General features: G+C 38.8%; 1 protein-coding gene across 1 annotated transcript in view; it reads right to left on the bottom strand.

Moving 5' to 3' along the window:
* Positions 1 to 329: 329 nt before the first annotated feature.
* LOC135466491 (tyrosine-protein phosphatase non-receptor type 14-like) overlaps positions 330 to 21,749 on the bottom strand; it is a 46,172-nt gene continuing 24,752 nt past the window's right edge. The window contains exons 11-20 of the mRNA XM_064744003.1: positions 13,257 to 13,302; positions 11,447 to 11,498; positions 7,329 to 8,683; positions 5,672 to 5,791; positions 3,688 to 3,906; positions 2,885 to 3,013; positions 2,536 to 2,610; positions 1,948 to 2,107; positions 1,171 to 1,325; positions 330 to 623 (exon numbers count right to left, since the gene is read on the bottom strand). Coding sequence (XP_064600073.1) covers positions 495 to 623; positions 1,171 to 1,325; positions 1,948 to 2,107; positions 2,536 to 2,610; positions 2,885 to 3,013; positions 3,688 to 3,906; positions 5,672 to 5,791; positions 7,329 to 8,683; positions 11,447 to 11,498; positions 13,257 to 13,302 — 2,440 coding nt within the window. The 3' untranslated portion in view covers positions 330 to 494. The remainder of the gene's footprint in view (positions 624 to 1,170; positions 1,326 to 1,947; positions 2,108 to 2,535; positions 2,611 to 2,884; positions 3,014 to 3,687; positions 3,907 to 5,671; positions 5,792 to 7,328; positions 8,684 to 11,446; positions 11,499 to 13,256; positions 13,303 to 21,749) is intronic.

The following is a 21,749-nucleotide window of genomic DNA, read 5'->3' as shown; positions in this document are numbered from 1 at the left end:
AACAGCAGTGTATGCACGTAAAATTTACTTAATTGTTTGATTCTTAACATTATACTCAACACTTGTTCCTCTATATGATTGCAGTTAGTGGAGGAAACAGGAGTCAAAACCCACTCCACTGATCTGCACGGTCATGTGCACACCAACAGTGTGCATGCATCACAAATTATGTATACTCTGTTGCTATTTACATGTCTGTTCAGCAAAACAAACCCCAAGCAAACAGTGGTATTTTCGCATAAAATAGACATATAACAGTACTTTAGCAAAATGATCTTAGGAAGATTAAGATGAACAAAAAAAAAAAAAAATATCATAACAATAAATTTTCATACAAATTGGAATTGGCAGGTTAGCAGATTGTATACGTACAAGTTTTTAAAATAAACAACACAATCTGGAAGATCAGTAGACACCCGGCGGATCTAGACCAACTTTTTGAGCACACTCCCTAATGAAGATTCCAAACTTGTTGAATTCACTGATGAGGGTTGTTAAATGAGCCTAGTATTCTTCAGGTACTGAATCAGAGTCTTATAGACAAAGGAATATTGGCCGACGGTCTGTACCATATACAGTCGCTGGGACCTCAATTCTGCAAGGGCTTTCGGTAAGTCGATGTTCTGACAGCAGAAAAGGACACAGAAATGCAAGTTAAAGTCACGAATTTTTCTCTTCATTCACATGTCATTCAGGAGAATTTCACTTTAGTAGAATAACTTTAAACAGGAGTTCACAGGAGAGAAGCTTCATTTCAAATTCCATTCACATCCATAAAAATATCCACTTTCATCAGTCAAAAAATAATATAAAACTGGTTAACAGTTATCTGTGTTCTATAGACATGTACTGACTGGACAAGGGGTATATTCCTTGATCTTCTGTAGATGGATTGTGTTAAGCTTTTTACCAAACAGCTGACACAAAACAAAATTCTTACTTAGTTGAGTTTCCAGTCATGGAAAGGTAAGATTTAGATTACAATGTTTTACATATTTTTGTCTGTGTCAATATGTCTGAAATGGTCACCTGTCATTTACCACCCATTCAGATATGAGTTATGTCCCTTTGTTCATGGCAGTATCCACTTACTCAGTGGCTCACAGAGCACGGGGAAAATCATCAGTTGAGAAATGTCCATGAGTTTAGAGAAAGCAAGCCTCCTCTTACCTGATTATGTTCTAGGAAGGACTTCATGATGGCCGTGAGGATAACCACACCTGTTCTCCCTACCCCTGCACTACAGTGGACCACAATGGGAAACTTCTCCCCACTACTGTCACTCTCAGACATTCGCTGTACGGACTCCACTTCATCCAGAAAACCTGAAAAGCACAGAGGAGACTGAGTGAGGTTAAGGATGTGAAGGCTCATGGTCAACAGTTCATAAGAAAAATCATAACATCAGCACATTCTGTCTCTCTACATGCAGCTGTGTTTTTTGTTGGTGGGCCCCGACCTCTCGAGTGCTTGTAAGTTATCAGATCAGTTAAGTCATCGCTGTAAATCAGATAGCTGTTTCCGGTCATGGATCAGTTCACATTATCCTTTTTTTCTTTCTGAGGGTAATCCATCAAATACATGTCTTTTAATATAAATCCATGAAAATTTTGATCATTTATCTCCCTTGGTTTTTGGACATGCTGAAGTCATCGGTCGTCCCTGCCATTCAGTTTTAAAAAATGTGCAAGTACTTTTTGAGCAAATTATAGAGTGTCCAGTCAGATTTAAAAATATATCAATATACACATAAAGCAGATACTCTGATAGCTTTCAGGTCCAGAATAAAAAAACTTAGCAATTCACCTTTGAATTTACTATTTATTTCCCTGTGCCAAGATGAACTGTGCCAATACATGCACTCAATTTATGGATCAAAAACTCTTTTTTACCCATTAAATCCACATCAGGTTGTTTTCAATGTTAAGCAGATTGCAATGTACATACCCAGAAAGCCAAAGATATCTTCTGGACAGCCATGATCAGGCCAGGCTGTGTACTGCAGGTGCCAGACCAGTCTCTCTGTCTTACTGCCCTTATGTCTCACACAGATCGTGTTAGTGACATAGTATAGAGAGTCACTGCGATACTGCAACACTACCTCATACTGCAACAACAACGACACATGGAGGAATTATTGTACCTCAAGCGTTTGTTTACATGGGGTTTCCCCATTACATTCACCATTATTTTAGTCCTATGACATATATGTGACTCTACAACTTTGCATGTAGTAGAAAGCTTGTTTCATTCCTGGTATACATGTATTTACAATGACGAAAATATATGGTATTCAACCAGGCCTACAAAGGCACTAGTTGACCATCAGAACAGGATCATAGATAATGGTGATAATTACTGACACCTGTGGATATCAGAACACTTTGAAACTCTAGTAAAAAAAAAAATCTAATACCTAAATAAATAAACAATAAATGATCAAAAAGGAACAACGCTTATTTAAAAAGCCAAACAAAACTGTCAAATACTTTTACTCTGAGTCTGTTTATGTCCATCGACAGAAACTCTACTTACTTCCCCATACGTAGCTTTGTTATCCTCCCCTGTTTCCACAGGCCAGTACTGACAACACTTCTGTTTTCCAAGCTCCTAAAAATGACAACATGCACACAATAAAGATGATCAATGGTTTAATTTTGTTGACAGTATACTGATCACATACCAAATATGACCTGCACACATAGTAATTGAACACACATATTGTGGTCCTTTTAAAAACAAGAAACTCTAAGCCAATAAGCAGCTACACGTAGTACTTTATCTGTGAGCAGCTGCCAATTGATATGCGAGCTAATACCATGCACAATATCTGGTAATACCACTACTTCTGTGGGCTCTTATCAGTAGACCTGTAAATACTTACTACTATATCTGTGAGCATTGCAACTACGTGAACATTGTATTCCCAGATGAGTTGCCAGAAGTCAGCGACGGTGTTAGGCATGGGTGCCTGAGCTGCGATAAACCACCAAGCCACACCCCCAGACTCCATCTAAACAAAAATACAGATCTGATTTGATTAATTTTTTGTAAAGAAAGAAATTTTTGGATGGAGAAAAGCGATCTGACACCAGAGGAAACTATTTTGTTCCACTAGGTATAAGTAGGAGAAACCTCCTTGCCTAGGGAACACAAACTGATCTTAAACTTCCAGGTGTAAGTCAAAATTTCAGTCAGACAGTCTAACTGATTAAAATTTTGACCTAAGTCTAAGACCGCTTTGTGAAAAGAGGGCCTGAAGTAAAACCAGAGCTTTCCAGATACTACTATGCCACCTTACTAGCCAAGGGTTTGTGTACATGGTAATCTCAACACAAACCACTTCGGCATTATTGCGTCACAAAGATGACGATATCACATGTACCTCAGCGACAATTGTAATATTCATGATCATGAGTTATTTACAATACAGGCCCTATACTGGACTAGCACCACTGAAATGTTCAATTTAAATGTAACATAGGGTAAAAGCTTTGACTGTCTTTTTCTGTTCACTGACTATGAATGCCAAAAGACATTCCTCGTTGTAAAGGCCCCTGGTTACATTGCAATAGCATGAAAATAAAACATATACCATCTTACCACTTGCAAATACAAAACTACGAGAATGCATCAAACAATAGCCATATTAATAATGAAATATTGGACGGCATAAAGTAGATTTACCTTAATGTGTGATGCATTGATGTATCCCTCAGGGTTATCTTTCTTTGGATGGAGTTTAACACGATTGTGCTCATAGGGGAGGACATCACGGAATCGATTCCTGCATTCATTTTCTGCCAGAGACGCCACCTTAAATTCTGCTGACGGGTCACGCCGCAATACCTTCTCAAACTCCACAAACACCCTGCCTTCTGCCAGCTGAGATTCCAGGTTTTTCCTCTGAAACACAATAGAATTACATTAAATACGTGAAACATATAACTTAAGAATTTTTCACTTACTGTAAAGTACTTATTTTTCGCTGGAGTTTATTCTCACAGATTTACCTCAAAAATGGGTTCGTGGGAATTAATTTTTGCATTTTTTTTTTAAGACGAAACTGAAAAAAGTCTTGTAACTCTTTAATTTTCCTAGTTATGATATGGTCGAAATTACTCCAGCACATCAAACAGGTATTATCAAGGGTGGCTTTAATCCTCTTTTTGTTTCCTGCGCTTATGCTAATCCTTGGATTACAAGCTAATCCTTGTAATTTGGATCAGATATTAAAACAACGGAGGATGGATTATCATTATGTAAGACTACTTTCGCACCTACCTTAATCAGTATTCAAAACGGTATCACTTGTTTTCTTATCTCTGATGAGTAATTTTAATCAACAACCAGTTTTTCAACCCCTGTCTCACTCTTGATTAATGCAGTCAAGCAACATTATTAGCCGGTCAGAAACCCCTAGCATCACCATAGCTGCCAAACGGCCATTTGTTGTTGCACACAGTTCACAATTTGCTAGAAGCTCCCTCATTGCTCCACAAGAGAGACATAGTCAAAGGGATAGCGTGTATCAAAGCGAAACCAGCACGTGTTTATAGATCTACTTTTCTTTCACTTTACCAGCATACCAAAGACAGATCAAACTGAAGATGAATGAACCCCGCTTTGTTTTATACCCAGCAAGCCCTATCCCCAGAGTTTCTATACATATATTTAAAGCCTAATTTTCCCCACTGCTGTTAGAATTTAGCAGCCTGCTGTGTTTTCTGATCTGAACTCCAGTGTGTCTGGCAGAGATATTACTTCATTAATACTACTACCTGTAATATATGATTCAATACCAGATTTTTTTACATAAACTATTGACAAAATAAAAATAAAGAAAATTAGTTCCACACAAAAATTAAGTACTTCACAATATATGATGGTGGTCAGTGTTATGGGTGAACGAGTGTCCTGTGAAAACCACCAACCATTGGTATGTTACTGACAAACTTTCCCACATTACACACCATAATGTTTGAATGTAATGTGATAATGTTATAATCAGGATAACATTAAAGGAAAAGGAACAGTAAAATTGAAACAAGCATCAGTAATAACACCACTGACACCTCCACCTGGAATCAACCTACATCTTTTCTTTTCCTGTACTTGTATTATGAAGTTTGTCATGTGACCAGTAACATCAGAGAAAACATCAAATGGCTGCTCGCATGTTACATGTACAAATATGTAAAAAATTCTATTAAAACACCCAAGGTAACGAAAACTACCAGAGTGAAAATACAATCAGGGTTGGATTAATAGCCATAGTTTTTCAGTCTAAAGATTCTATGACATGAATTTGATGAAAATCAGTTGTGCATAATTTATTTTAGTTCCCTTGTGTTTTTACAGTTACATAAAAACCCGATTTCATCTAAGCCAAATTTCAATTGCTAATTTCACATGTACACGTAAATGTACATGTACGTTCACAATCACATGTGCATGTTTACAAAATGTTCTCATCATACACCATCTGAACCACAAGAGACTGACACAGAAGATGTGAAGCGAAGAAGAATCAAGACTAAAAAGCACAGTGAAGACACTGTGAATACATGTACATGAGCCTTATAGAAATCAACATGGCTTCCAACCCACAGCATATTTTATCAACACCCAGACAGACGGTGACTATGTACAGCTATCTGCGAGCACTCACCCTCTCATCTTTTGGTGCCCGCGTCTCATCATTCAGGTTTGCCAGCATACTATGAGGACGAGCGGGAGTCAACCCATTCATGGCAGCAGTTTTCAAAGGCCCCATATTAAATCGGATTTCCTGAATAAACAATTTTTCCAGATTAACACTAACTGATGTATTTTCAAAGAAAGACTGTACAAGAACTCTCTTCATTGCCATTACTATTACATTATTATTGATTATTTACATTACCTCACTACATAACCCTGATACAATATCGCAATGAAAATGCCATTTTTCAATACTGGTACACAGTTTTCTTATCCAGATTAAGATTTCACATTTTTGTAACGTGCTACGCGACAAAAGGATTGACAATTTATGCTCTTGAAACAGTGGAGAAATGTAGCACGAAATCGCAGTTACACATCTTGTTTCATATAGTCAAAAACTCCTTCGCAGAAACTAATTATTTAATAAAAAAAAAATCAGTCCTAAAAATGACTCCATCAATCAAGAGACTGGTGAAGAAGAGCACCAAAAAGGAGTTGTATTAATCACTCTGAAGAATGTTGTGAGTGATGGAAGTCAATCACATCCATTGAGCCCAATCATTTAATTCACACAACTATAAAGTACACAGACAGTAATGATCAATGTCTTTTCTTAGAGAGGCCTTCATACTTTGCAGAAGTCAGGCCATGAATGCATACGTGTAAATGTATGTCACACATGATATATATGGACTGGTCATATGGGTAGTTCTAAATCACAACACATGTAAAAATCCACGCACTGTTACCACTAGACAAGTATATTCATTCCGAACAAGTGCTCCACAATTGTAAATCACTGCTCTCACATAATTTATTTCATGTATTTATCTCACTGGTGTTTTAGGTCATACTCAAGAATACATGTACTGATACATGTATTTTTCTCGTACAATAGCTGCCAGCATTACTCTGGAAGGAAACCAGACAGAGCCCGGAGAAACCCATTTATTCAGAAATATAAATGACTTTGCATCAGGTTGAAATCAAATTTGTTAGTGCAACCCTGAAATTTACTGAAATGTATATCGGCCAGCATAGTAATGTATGAACATTTCACCTGAAACTACAACCTAGTTGTTGATGCTAACCAGTTATCTGACCAGGCTTCACCAATGTATTCACCTGATTTTTCTTCACACTCCATTAAAACACGGCTATTTTGAAATGGATTGCATCATTTTATTAATAGCTGGTTGTACATTTTGTGTGTGAATTCATTAGTGTATACAGGGTGTCCCAGAAGTTGCGAACCATCCTGATTTTCATTTTTCTTCTGTGTTTCAGATTTAATACTTATTTTACATTTTTTTTGCTCTCTTTCAGAGTTAATTATGGCAAATAAACTAACAGTACAAGAAAGAGTTGGATTGATTTTTATGTTTGGAAGAGATGGGGCACCACACCACTCTGTAGCTCAAGAATTCTGGATGGTGCTCGACTTCTGGGACACAATGTACAATGTCTGGTCGATGGCAAACCTTTACCCCAAAACACTGCAAAGTATTTACCAACACACAAAAAAAAATAATGGTGTTTTTCGTAGCTAAAATATTGACGAATAAACGACTAAACCCAGGCAAGCAAGAAACCTTCGTCAGTTCAGTTGTGACCATTCTTACCTCTTGAGGGCTATCAAGCAGCACCTGTTCAGCACCAGTACAGTTACTCTCCACTTTCTCTGTCTCCACTTCAGCTGCTCCACCTTCTCTTACTGCATTACCTCCCCCTTGTATTTTATGGTCACCACCAGAGGGCAGTGTAGAGTCAGTAATTGTGGGTAGGGCAGCTTGATTGGCAGCTTCCCTGTTGTGACTCCGCCTTATTGATGTTCTAGGGTCGAAGTAAGGAGAGTTTGCTATCACTTGTCGCCTGAAACTCTCCCGCCGTGTTGCAACCTCGGCAGACGTGCACTGCGGTGGGGCTTGGGAAGGGGACACATATTTTATTTGCACTTTGGTTTTCTTGTCGTATGGACTTTGGTGGGAGGATTTGTCTGACAGTCTTTGCGGAGTTTGTTTCACGAGAGGTGAGACAGCGGGAGAGCAGTCGTCTAAGACAGTGTTATCTAGTGACTGAGGGGAGGCAGGTACTGCTTCCTCCAAACTGGCCTGATCAGCCTGTTCTGAGGAGACAATAGGCTTCATGTAGATTGCACTGTTCGTGTCAGTGTTCATATTGGCCGACTGCTGGAACTCTTCGGCCAAGTTTTCCACACTGTGATCCAGGCGTGACTGGTCCACAAGATCTGCCATTCCGATGTTTCTACGAGACACAAGATCGGGGCTCTCAGTAAGGCCTGACTTGACAGTTTGAATAGCTAAGTCCGGGGTGCTATTACTCGCACGAGGGTATGGGGGTGGGGGTTTGTAATGGAAGGGCAGGGCCTCTCCCATCACAGTACCATTGCTGTAGTCCTCAGCCAGGAGCTGGGCGTAGAGCTCAGGGGTGCTGTAAGTCGGGTGAATGATTTGACTCGTGGCCCGATCTCCAACACGGTACGGCATATAGCCAGGGCCCACGTTAGCGTAGATGTTGTCTTGTTGCTGGTACTGATGCTCTCTAATCTCTGGCTGACTGTAGGCTATTGTCTGGGCCTGGCTGTACACTTGAGCGTTGCCAATGTTACTGGTTTGTAAGTGGAGCAGCTCCTGCTGACTGGCAGGCTGCGTTAACTGCTGTTGCGGGTCAGACTGGTGTTGTTGTTGTAGCGCTTGTTGCAGCATGCGCTGTCTCATTACCGAGTCATAATCGGGAGCTGGACGGTAGGCTGGCAGAGCAGCTAGGCGAGATTCGTACGAGTGATCCACATGGGCTGAGTGCTGGCTTTGTAAGTCTGCGTTGCTGTAGATATTTTCTCCCCCAATGAGACCCGCATCAGGGTACTGCTGTTGTATGTCTGGTAAGGCACTTCCCACGTCAAGGCTCTGTTGGGAATGGCTGTACTCTCCCTGAATTACCACTGGTTGCTGGTAATCTGAAAACAAATACAAACACAATCAATATCATTTTCTCTTTGAGGTAATAATGTTTTTTTTTTGGTCATAACAGCGGTAAAAATTTCCAGTCTCATATAAGCTGAAAGACCACTGAATACCTGTGTGAACTTACCAAGCAACTTACCATGCAATAATTACATCAAGCAGTAAGCGGATCAGCCAGAACTGGATTCAAACCAATCAAAATCATGTTTATTTTACTTATTTATATTTACTTATTTATTTGATTGGTGTTTTATGCCGCACTCAATAAATTACCTCTTATATGACGGTGACCAGCATTATGGTGGGAGGAAACCGGACAGAGGCCAGGGAAAACCCACTTCCATCCAAGAAAGTGAAGAAGTCAGCATGAGCTGGACTTGAACTCACAGCAGCTGCACTGAGGCGAGGTTCATAGCTCATTGCACCACCCTGACAAGCCAACCACCTCTGCCACAGAGGCCTTCTACTTATTTATATGACTGTTGTTTGTAATGTCATACTCATGAAATTTTTCACTTACACAATGGCGGTCAGTTTTACTAGTTAGGAATCCGAAACCGAAGAAAACCACCAACCTATGGCAAGTTACTGATAGATACAGAAACCATATTGGTGGGAGACAGGCATGAATCTACAAATTCCTTATCTAGGACCGGGTTTGAAAAGGTATCTTGGTTTGACCAGTGAAAGTGTAAGCCTAGTCATTGAAAGACAAGCATTTTAACCACTGTGTTACAACATGCTCTGTAAAAACATCAAAGGATGCTGATGAAAAAAAATAAATGCTTATAAGCAATGAAATGGGCTGTAGTCCATAGTTTAACATAAGTATTTCATATGCAAGCTGTGTTTAAGTTTAACACAAAAGTGGTGAAAACTGCTTTAAACTATATAGTACAAGAATTATATTGTAACAAGTTGACAGCAGAGTGTGTTTCATGGGAGAACTGACACTTAAAAAAAAAAAAATGGGAAAAAAAAATAAAATCCACCTTTTTATTTTGCTTGATATAATGATTTTCCTGTTTTTGAAAAACTGTTGTAATATAGTCCACATTTTCCACAAATTTGATGATTATCAAGTTTTAATATTTGTCCTCATCTGACTTTGAAAAAACAACAAAGCTGTTGTAAAACAGTAATTTAAACTGGCATGGCCTAAAAAACGATAGATATTCTACATGAATGTCACTACTATAGTTTCGTGATTGATTCACATTTACGTGTTTGCATGCGAATGCCCATGTCACAGACAAAACCGACAAACAGGTTCATCAAGACTGACACTGGTCTGTCCAGATTTGGACGCGTAGCATATATCGCCAGGTATATGCACAGGGTATCTGTACAGCTCTTAAAGCAGTTCGTGTGTTAAATAAGATTTCGCAAGCCTACTTCTTTATGTTGTACAATTGTAAGAAAACAACCTACTGCATCATCTTATGTTCTGTAGCTGGATTACATGTTGTAGTTTATTAAACATCTCATTTAATACACGCCAGCCAGGCATAATGATCACTTGCGAAAGAAAAATAAGCTGAATTTTTTAAAATTTATTCAGCCTGTTATGAAGTATGACAACAGCCCTCAACCTTGGCCATTACCCGTCTAGTTCATGAAAAAGCTGTGCGAAACAAGCTTTCCCGTCATAAACTGCTCTACACCTGTACCATACACACGCCTATGCAAACATCTTGAATTCATTTCATAACTTTATGACACTACGTAGTTTCGGACCGTGGGTTGAATAGATCTATTTGCACAGATTTACATTCATAAAGCCCTTCCTCAGACAAGGATATGACTGGCTAGGTGTGGTTTGACCACTATAAGTCAACAATATTCAAAACTTGTCAAACTGTGTACAATTGTATCTTACATGCAGAAGTAGATCACACATATATCTGATTCCCAGCAAGATAGTCTTACCCAAATAATTCCATGAACACATGCATGTAGACTATCAGTTTCTGCCCATACATGTACACATAAGTAGGTGATAAGATATCTGTCCGGGGACCAGGAGAATTTTAGGAGTATGTGTAAACTGTTAAGGTACAAAAATGAACATTATGAGTGGAATTCATGCTGTTCTAAGCACTATTTTTGTTCTCCCACTATAAACCAAACCAATAAACCAGGTTAGTCACTCACAATCTTCGATAGTTATCAGTTTAAGAAGCCATATATGGGGAACTGTGGTAAATGTCAAGGGGAGATCAATTCTATCCGATGACTTTTGATCACACAAAACTCAGACATGATTTCATAAAGGGTATTATAAACACACAGAGAATCTCTGCTGTAGCACAACTGTGTATGTATTTGTGCCAGATCAAGTCATGACCCTCACCAATGTCTTCAAAATAACTTACATCTTGATTTACATGCATAGTAGTCTGGGTGCATAGAGCCTTTATAAAACTGATTCTAGAATTGCATTTTTTGATATGCTAAAACAAAGAGCTTTGTACATTTTCTACTGGACAATGAATGCTGAGTCTGCCAAGACAATACTCTCCTAAACAGCGTAACCTGCAGCAATGCAGCACAGAAACGGTTTGCAGGTTGTACAATTTTGGTGTTTTCTACATGTATGTACATGAGCTGATACTTAAGTCTATGCTTACATGTATTATCCCACACCAAAAAAGTAGAGCAAAATATTACATATATACATACATACATACATGCAAACAAGCATGATCACTTCCTAATGAGAGGAGCTGTGAGACATACAGGTATGTGTATCTTACCCTGAGCAAGTCTGTTGTCTTGAACACAGGTTAAAGAGCTGTGGGAACTGGCCTGAAAATAACAGAGATTGAGCTATATAATGTGTGACAGGACAGCCAGATCCAAGTTCTTGCAATATGAGAGGCCTGAATGGATAGGTATACAGCCTGGTTACACAGTACCTACCTGAAAGTTTATACAAGTATATATAGACACACACACTAACTGACTACTGTACAAAGTGTCGGTGTACCGTGACAAGAGGTGTCAGCTTTGGGCCACATGTGTTAAGATATGCAATGAATACACGTTCAATTTCACAAGTACTCGGAGCCCGACTCAACATGTCTATCAACACAATCATTATCAGGTCATTCCCCACTTTGGTCATTAGATATGCATTATTGTCACCCAGTGATGCGAGAACTGTCACAATGACTACTTTCACTTCATAAGCCAGTTGTCGTCTAGATCTGTGTTAATCAACAGAGCTAGGTACAAATATATGCAAAATGCCTCATCCATCTACTCTAATCTGTCTACTTCAGTCACCATACAGAATCAACATCTCCTGTCATGGGTGTCATACTCATCCGGAAAAATGTGCACACTGTCTAAAATAACAAGTTTTTAAAATGTATTTTATCCCATTACTGCTTTATAACACCATACGTATAGAATAACGGTCAGTTGTATGGGACGGAGAAATCCAGGGTACCCGGCGTAAACATTAGACAAAAAATATCAGTTAGCGTATATAGTCAGTCACTATGGTCCCACGATCAGTAGGCCTATGTGTTACATGTCAGGATTTTCAAGCAAACACCAAATGTTCTGCAGGTCAAGTCTAAAATCAAATGTATTTCACATGAAAGAAAAAACGTTACAATCCAGTCGATTACTATCCTCTTCATACTCAATTTAGTTTTTGTTTACTTTTTCAAGGCAGGTACAAAACAAACTAATTTCCAAAATATGGTTTTTACAGCCCCATAATCATTCACAGCAGATTTTCAGTTGGCCCTTGTCTAATCATTCAGGGAGACTTTAACTAATTAATGGCATTAATCACTTTGTGCATCATGGAATACTGGAAATCGTGCTAAGAGATGTAATTTGATCACCATACAGATGTGTGTCTTTCTCTTATAAAAATGCATTTATTTTAAGGCAAGGCTATAATGCACACTGACAGTAAAACACACCGGAACAATCTCCTTGACTCCTTCCACTCCCAATGTAAAATGTATGTACATGTATATATCTTTGTACAAGGTTTGTCCCGTATCAACAAATATAATATCCAAATTTAAAATTTTTGGCAGAAACATTGATCAGTGCAAATCCAATTGACTTTTTGCAAATATTTTAGGATAATTAACCAAATAATTATCTCAAAATATCAACCTTGTCTGTGCGTGAGCTAGCGTTCCAAATTGGCAATAAAGGTCGCATTATAACTTTGTGAAACTTTGAAATCATTTTGTACTGAAAGGTAATAATTTGAGCCCTTCTTTGGTAAATACTGAAAATCTGCTTTGATTTTATGGATTTTTTTTTGCCCCAAAATCCCTGGTATAGCCTCTTTGAAACGTTTTTATATTCCACTGGAGACATTGTTTAACTATTACCATATTGACATGTATATATGAAGGAGAGTAAGTGGGAAGGTTTGCCAGCAACTTGCAGATGGTCCTGGGTTTCCCGAGCTCTGTCCATTTTCCACCCACCCATCGTATAAGTGAAATATTCTTGAGCACGGCGTAAAACACCAATCAAATAAATAAATAAGTAAATAAATATATGAAGGAGACAGCTGAGAATACTCACCACATCAGGAATATCAGTGTGAGGAGGAACAGACTGCTGAATATCTCTGAAACATTCAAATTTTAGACACATGTGTGACTCTCCAGATTGCTGTTTAATGCCAGTCAATCTTTGTTTTAGTTATCATTGTTATATGATGGTAGCCTGGCAGTTATATGGCTGGAGAAAACTGGAGTGTCTGGAGTGAACAACTTTCCTTTGGCGATCGAGTTATTGGCACACTCTCTCGTGTGTGAGAAATATCATTCTGGTGGAAGGTAAGCAGTTTCCAGCTAACTTCATGCAAGACTACACAATAGCTTACTGTCATCAAGGTGTTCACTCAAAGTAGGGCGACCTGAGATAGGGACTGAACCTGCTCTTGTGTGGCTGTGTCTTAGCCACGCAAAGCAACCATGGCCTGCTTCCAGTTACCAAATGCATGTCAATGTAAAGGGTACTGTTATAATGCAAAGTGCAGATGAAATGGATGAACTGAAATTATCTAAATGTTTCTTGATACAAGTAAATATATACATCACTTATCTAGTCAAACAAGGTATCATAGATGATGTTCGCCAGATTAGGGGTTTTACCCTAATTCTTCTAAAATTTGGGACACACATTAGTGTTGAAAGTACAATATTACATTTCTTTACCAGCTTTTTGGAAAACTTAAGGTATGAGTATGTTGTTAATAAGATGGTCTAACCATGTGAGAAAAAGGAAACTCAATATTCTTGCTAGAATTACATATACATTGGCTAAAATGAGCAAACCAGGTGTCCCAAATTTTAGAAGAAATAGGATAGCAAGAGTCTGACACCAATCAAGCAAATGACTTATGCCTACACGTATATGGACATACATGTGTACAAATGGGTGAACAGGCTTCTAAATACACTCCTGTAAAATAGTTCCTTAAGCACTCCTATGCACAGTGCTGACAGTTCACACCAGTCTATGACCTCTATCTATGCCTATATAACTTTCATCCAGACACCTGTATGTAGTACATGGATACAAACTTCAGAATGTTAAAAAATTCAGTACTTCATGCCTTATGGGCAACTTTTCGTGTCAAGTCACATAACCCAAATAATGTTACTTAAGAAAAAACCTCACAAGAAATTTGATACACACAGTTTTGTCAAGGTGGCCCTTGGATTAATTTTTAATACTTACTGCAAAACTGTGTGGACTTTTTGGGTGGAATATTAGCATGTTTCTAGGTCATCATCACTTCTGAACAATGTCACCTAGATATCCATACTTAAACTTGGAGTGCTGATTATTTTTATCTGTATGCAGACACATCGACCTGTACACCGATATGCACGTCTACACATTCAACAGATACATGTACAGAAAAACACAAACACTGTCACCTATGTGACGCATGGATACATGCAAAGGGCACTGAAACACTCTTATATCAACTATCGACAACTTATTACATGTATGCCTCACATCAATGCGATGCTGTTCCTAAATTTCAGGTATCATAAATCCCACCACAGATATTAAAAATGTTTAATTTATTTATTTATTTGATTGGTGTTTTACGCTGTACTCAAGAATATTTCACTTATACGACGACGGCCTGCATTATGGTGGGTGGAAACCGAGCAGAGCCTGGGGGAAACCCACGGCCATCCGCAGGTTGTTGGCAAACCTTCCCACATACGGCCGGAGAGGAAGCCAGCATGAGTTGGACTTGAACTCACAGCGACTGCATTGGTGAGAGGCTCCTGGGTCATTACGCTGTGCTTGACCGCTAACCAACTGAGCCACGGAGACCCCCAGAAATGTTTAAGGTTGAATAATACTGATTATTCCCTTCCTTTCATACATGGCTCGTCACTATGACTACTAATCCACAACTCATTTCATAGGATTCACGCAAAATTCTACGGTGTAAATACTAAACAGAATAAAGTCTGAATACCATAAATACTGAATACTGAGAAGTGAAAGAGACAACTAACCAGCAGATTGTATCTTTCATCTCTTACTTAAACAATATTCATGACAGTCAAATTTCACTCAATATTCAATACTTCAAAGAAACAGTGTTTTCATTCCAAAGAAGTTTATGCATCAAAGCCCGCCCAACTTAATGGATATGACAAGTGCACAAATTTGTTTAATTCACTACTGTTTTGTATTCACTATACTGTGATGGGCTTTTCCAATCCACATAAGACATGCTATTGCTAATTATTATTTACGTCCATTGCTGTCGAACTTCTTTCTGAGAAACAACGGTACAGATTATATAGACTTTCCACGCACAATATTTCCAATTTACTGAAACAGAAGTTTTCTGCCTTAATGTGTAATTTAAGTATATCATCAGTCATGGTCATGCAGGTATACTACATATTAACTATAACTTGCATATTTTCATGCATAACCATTTCAAGATGTTTATAGTAGAGTGTAATTACATGGCTGATTGACTTTCCTCTACCATCACCTGGCGGACTGACCTTGATCACAGCCACACCTGTCACACACCCAGGGATCAGAATAGATACATGAACTGAAGATGCATGTCTAAGCGCAAAATCTTATCAGTACACAGTATACCATGTAGCAGTCAATGATGAACATGCCCCAGGTGTATTTGGTGTTAGGGGCCTACATCATGATGACATGATGATCATGATGTGTATTCTGGAGATCATTTAAATAGCAAATTGGGAAAAACAAACAAGGTGCTAACAACTCTTTCTCACAAAGAACTGCCACAGACGGCTGCCTTTACTAGTTCCCCACGACACAACAAAAAACAAATGCCCCAGGTGTATTTGGTGTTACATCATGATGACATGATGATCATGATGTGTATTCTGGAGATCATTTAAATAGCAAATTGGGAAAAACAAACAAGGTGCTTACAACTTTTTCTCACAAAGAACTGCCACAGATGGCTGCCTTTACTAGTTCCCCACGACACACACAACCCCTCCCCCTAAATGTCATCACCACATTCTGGCTGCATATTATAATAATAGAAATGCTCCAGTCTAGGGAACAATGTCATGTGTCCATACTCTTCACTGATGTACACATAAAGTGAATTTAACTCCTTATTTAAACTGTCAATGTTAGAGAGTCATAAGTGCACTTTGACCTACACGCTAGAGTAAGTATTTATTTATTTATTTACTTGTTTGAGTGGAGTTTTAAGCCGTCGAGTAAGTACTGAAGATTATTCATAGGATCCTGGTCATGTGTGTTATAGCTAGTCTTTGCATTTTGGCGAGTAAGTAGAAAGCCTATATGAACTGGCACAAGTTCTTAATTATCCAGGTAAAACTATGCCTGCTCGTCATTTAAATACAAGAAACAAACAAGATTGCAACCAGCTCACCTGCATGCAGTATTTGTTACCCCGTGATTAAATATAAGCAAATTACATAATGAGCTAAGCACTGGCAGCATAATCAGATTTGCTCAGACCCTTTGTGAACCCCAATTCAAGGAAAGGTGCCATTTTATACGCCAACCAGCTCTTTGTATGTCTTTATACTGACCACTCAAAATGCTGTGTGTCAGTGTAAAAAATTAACACAAGTTCATTGCAGTCAACTAATAAGTGATTTTTTTTTCTTTTTCAGTTCATTATGAAAGATACGCATAACTATAAGTACAGAACAAACTCATCCTCAGATGTTTTTATAAACAAAAAGTTTATAGATTTCTTTCCTGGAAGATTGCATGGTTATATGCCCAACAAACATTTTTTAATGATGGGCCAATTGTTTCCTGAATCTGTTAACCTAAAGTGTTTATAGATTCTACCTTTCTGATAATTCCTCACTCTTCAAGTCCAGTGCCCAGTTTCAGGAGTTAATTATGTTGCCACAGAAGCCTGATGAATGTTTGCCCTGCATGGTGATGGTGTGCTTGACATTACACATGCCAACTCTGTGAGGAATTCCGCGACACTTACATAAGCCATGATCTACTTTCTAGACTTTTCCACCAATCAAACAGGTCAGAACATCCAGAGCTTCATTTGTTTGCTCACTGCTGATGTTTGTGTAGGAACCTCATTTAAGATACCCTCCTTTTTTTCAGATTAGTGGATGTGATTTAGATCTGGTAACACGGTTTGAAACCTTGAGTGGTCTCACTTCTCACCAGTTATACCTGTTCAGATGGTTTAATGCCAAATAATGATCATACTCATTAATACTTTACATTCAACCCCAAAAATGTAATATGTATCTATTGTTGTTTAACACAACACTCACCACCAAGACTTGTTTTTACTAATACAATGGTCATCAATTTTATGGAGGAGGAAACCAGAGGGTCGGGGTAAAACTAACAGCCTTTGGCAAGTTAAAGATACTTTTGCACTTGTTGTGAACAGATATGCACACCACACTGATCTGCAACAAATGGTCATACTAGAGATGGCCTGTCCAAGGCTAGTATTGAGCCTGTACCTTTTGTGTCAATGTTACTGAAACACATACACCTTTAAGGATGACTCACCCCCACCCCACTCTCGAAGAACATAAGTGATGTCTACTGTACCTCATGTAGCATATGTAAATGTACACACACACAATATTATTATTAAAGATTACTGAAGTTTAATTATCTATTTGATTACTGCTTTATGCCGTACTCAAGAATATTTCACTTATATGACTGAAACCAGCCTTATGGTGGGAGGAAACCAGACAGAGCCTGCCGCATTAACCACCTTGGCGACACAGGCCCCGGTACTGACGTTTAATAAGGTGACATTAAAATCGTGAGCAATGGTGAACATAAGGCTATTCAGTCACGTAGCTCAGATGCTTAACTTATTGTGATGACATAACATCTGTATTTTATTATAGTTTGCCATAGTTTAAAAATGTGTTCAAGGATAATCCAGCCATAAAAATGATACCCATTCTTTTGTATCAAATAAAGTCTTGGCACACTAAAACAAATTAATGCTAGCTCATCAACAAATACACAATTACTACTTACAATGCTTGAACAGGATCAAATTACTGACACAAATGAGAATGACAAATTCAGGAAGTCTTCAATTTCATCACTTTACGTATGATACAAGTGTATATAGAAACAGCAAACAAAAGAAAGGAGGCACATAAATACCCTTTATCTGTGTCAGCCAAAACGGTCTATTCCACGTCCAGTTACATCCAACACACATAAGAAGATTTCCAGCTGTGACACATTCTATACATACAGGACCACTCCATCTCAAGTCACACTGTCTATAAGACGCACCAACCACCTGTTTAGCTGTCACTGCAGCTGTAGCTTAGATGTGGCTCTATTGGAGGGGGAGCCTCACGCTGCGTGGATGAGGTACAGAGGGGAAGTAGAATGTGTTGATCACATGTACGTGCAGTTGACATGCAATGGTTCAATCTTCCCATCACATCTAAGATGCCATTAATTGTGGATGTGCATGTAACATCAGATCACATATCTCTCCTGATGACTAATTCTGACTTATTAATTTTATTTTAACTTGGTTACATAAAAATGAATACCCCATTACTGCTACATCTTTTATTTTTTTTTTTTCCATTCTTTTACATCCAAATGGCTGACATAAAAAGTTGGGTCTGAAGTCTGTAGGGCAGCCTGCTGAAGTCGATATTTACCAGTGGTTTCTTTCCCCTCCCTTAAAGCTCTAGAGCTGAATAAACAGAGCTGTTAAACACAGTTCCTTAACCGACTGGTCTATGTGTGCTTATGACACACCTGTTTATGTACACCATACAAGCACGCTTGTTTAGCATTCAAGGGGAAAGAAATCAATATATCAAGAATTGGTCACATGCTTCTTTACGCAGAAATCAAAGAAATATTTTGCTTCTGTATTAAGAGGTATATATGAGCTGGGCTACTTTGTTTGAAGGAGTTACTATCCAATTCCATACATCTGCGTAATATCCTGATTCTTCAGAAAAAGAAAAAGAAAAATATATTCTTTCATCTAAAATTAAATACAAACGTTGCACAACTGTTAATTATCTGTTAATTTTAAAAGCTTTCTTAAAAAAAAAACAGATGCCTAAAAGTAATCTTAAATTAGATGCAACACTTTAAATACACTTGTCAAATTAAATACAAATGTTGCACAACTGTTAATTATCTGTTAATTTTAAAAGCTTTCTTAAAAAAAAAAACAGATGCCTAAAAGTAATCTTAAATTAGATGCAACACTTTAAATGCGCTTGTCAAATGAGCTATAATTTATTAGTCCTAATCCAGCTACATACCAGAGCTTAAAAACTTCCATAGACACACTGACTCACAAGTCATTATAGAATGTATGTCAAAACTTAATGCCAACGGAAACCTTCAGAAAATAAATAAATAAAACGAATATGAAATTACATTCCTTTTTGAAAAATGTGTTCCAGGTGAGGAGTAAAAAGAAATCAAAGACTCTTTTACAGAAATATATAGAATGAAAATGGTTTATCCATAGTCATTAACATGTCATTCAATTGATTCTGACATCAATTTGTTGGCCAAGCTGTCAAATACAAGCTGGCAACACTCTGCCACTTTCTTGTATCACAGTAAGTGATCTTGTGTGTTCAGGGGAGCCATAGGAGGGTATAGGGGGAATCACTTATAAGGTGCAACACTCTGCCACTTTCTTATATCACAGTAAGTGATCTTGTGCGTTCAGAGGAGCCACAGGAGGGTATAGGGGGAATCACTTATAAGGTGCAACACTCTGCCACTTTCTTGTATCATAGTAAGTGATCTTGTGTGTTCAGGGAAGCCATAGGAGGGTATAGGGGGAATCACTTATAAGGTGCAACACTCTGCCACTTTCTTGTATCATAGTAAGTGATCTTGTATGTTCAGGGGAGTCACAGGAGGGTATAGGGGGAATCACTTATAAGGTGCAACACTCTGCCACTTTCGTGTATCATAGTAAGTGATCTTGTGTGTTCAGAGGAGCCACAGGAGGGTATAGGGGGAATCACTTGTAAGGTGCAACACTCTGCCACTTTCTTGTATCATAGTAAATGATCTTGTATGTTCAGGGGAGTCACAGGAGGGTATAGGGGGAATCACTTATAAGGTGCAACACTCTGCCACTCTCTTGTATCATCGTAAGTGATCTTGTGTGTTCAGGGGAGCCACAGGAGGGTATAGGGGGAATCACTTGTAAGGTGCAACACTCTGCCACTTTCTTGTATCATAGTAAGTGATCTTGTATGTTCAGGGGAGCCATAGGAGGGTATAGGGGGAATCACTTATAAGGTGCAACACTCTGCCACTTTCTTGTATCATAGTAAGTGATCTTGTATGTTCAGGGGAGTCACAGGAGGGTATAGGGGGAATCACTTATAAGGTGCAACACTCTGCCACTTTCTTGTATCATAGTAAGTGATCTTGTATGTTCAGGGGAGTCACAGGAGGGTATAGGGGGAATCACTTATAAGGTGCAACACTCTGCCACTTTCGTGTATCATAGTAAGTGATCTTGTGTGTTCAGAGGAGCCATAGGAGGGTATAGGGGGAATCACTTGTAAGGTGCAACACTCTGCCACTTTCTTGTATCATCGTAAGTGATCTTGTATGTTCAGGGGAGTCACAGGAGGGTACAGGGGGAATCACTTATAAGGTGCAACACTCTGCCACTCTCTTGTATCATCGTAAGTGATCTTGTGTGTTCAGGGGAGTCACAGGAGGATATAGGGGGAATCACTTATAAGGTGCAACACTCTGCCATTTTCGTGTATCATAGTAAGTGATCTTGTGTGTTCAGAGGAGCCATAGGAGGGTATAGGGGGAATCACTTGTAAGGTGCAACACTCTGCCACTCTCTTGTATCATCGTAAGTGATCTTGTGTGTTCAGGGGAGTCACAGGAGGGTACAGGGGGAATCACTTATAAGGTGCAACACTCTGCCACTCTCTTGTATCATCCTAAGTGATCTTGTGTGTTCAGAGGAGCCACAGGAGGGTATAGGGGGAATCACTTATAAGGTGCAACACTCTGCCACTTTCTTGTATCATAGTAAGTGATCTTGTGTGTTCAGGGGAGCCATAGGAGGGTATAGGGGGAATCACTTATAAGGTGCAACACTCTGCCACTCTCTTGTATCATAGTAAGTGATCTTGTATGTTCAGAGGAGCCATAGGACGGTATGGGGGAATCACTTATAAGGTGCAACACTCTGCCACTTTCTTGTATCTTAGTAAGTGATCTTGTGTGATCAGGGGAGTCACAGGACGGTATAGGGGGAATCACTTATAAGGTGCAACACTCTGCCACTTTCTTGTATCATAGTAAGTGATCTTGTGTGTTCAGGGGAGCCATAGGAGGGTATAGGGGGAATCACTTATAAGGTGCAACACTCTGCCACTCTCTTGTATCATAGTAAGTGATCTTGTGTGTTCAGAGGAGCCATAGGAGGGTATAGGGGGAATCACTTATAAGGTGCAACACTCTGCCACTCTCTTGTATCATAGTAAGTGATCTTGTATGTTCAGGAGT

This window comes from Liolophura sinensis, chromosome 6 (genome assembly GCF_032854445.1).
Source record: "Liolophura sinensis isolate JHLJ2023 chromosome 6, CUHK_Ljap_v2, whole genome shotgun sequence".
NCBI classification, from domain to species: domain Eukaryota; kingdom Metazoa; phylum Mollusca; class Polyplacophora; order Chitonida; family Chitonidae; genus Liolophura; species Liolophura sinensis.
The sequence above is the reverse complement of the archived record's forward strand: the minus strand, read 5'-3'. Positions and strand labels throughout refer to the sequence as shown.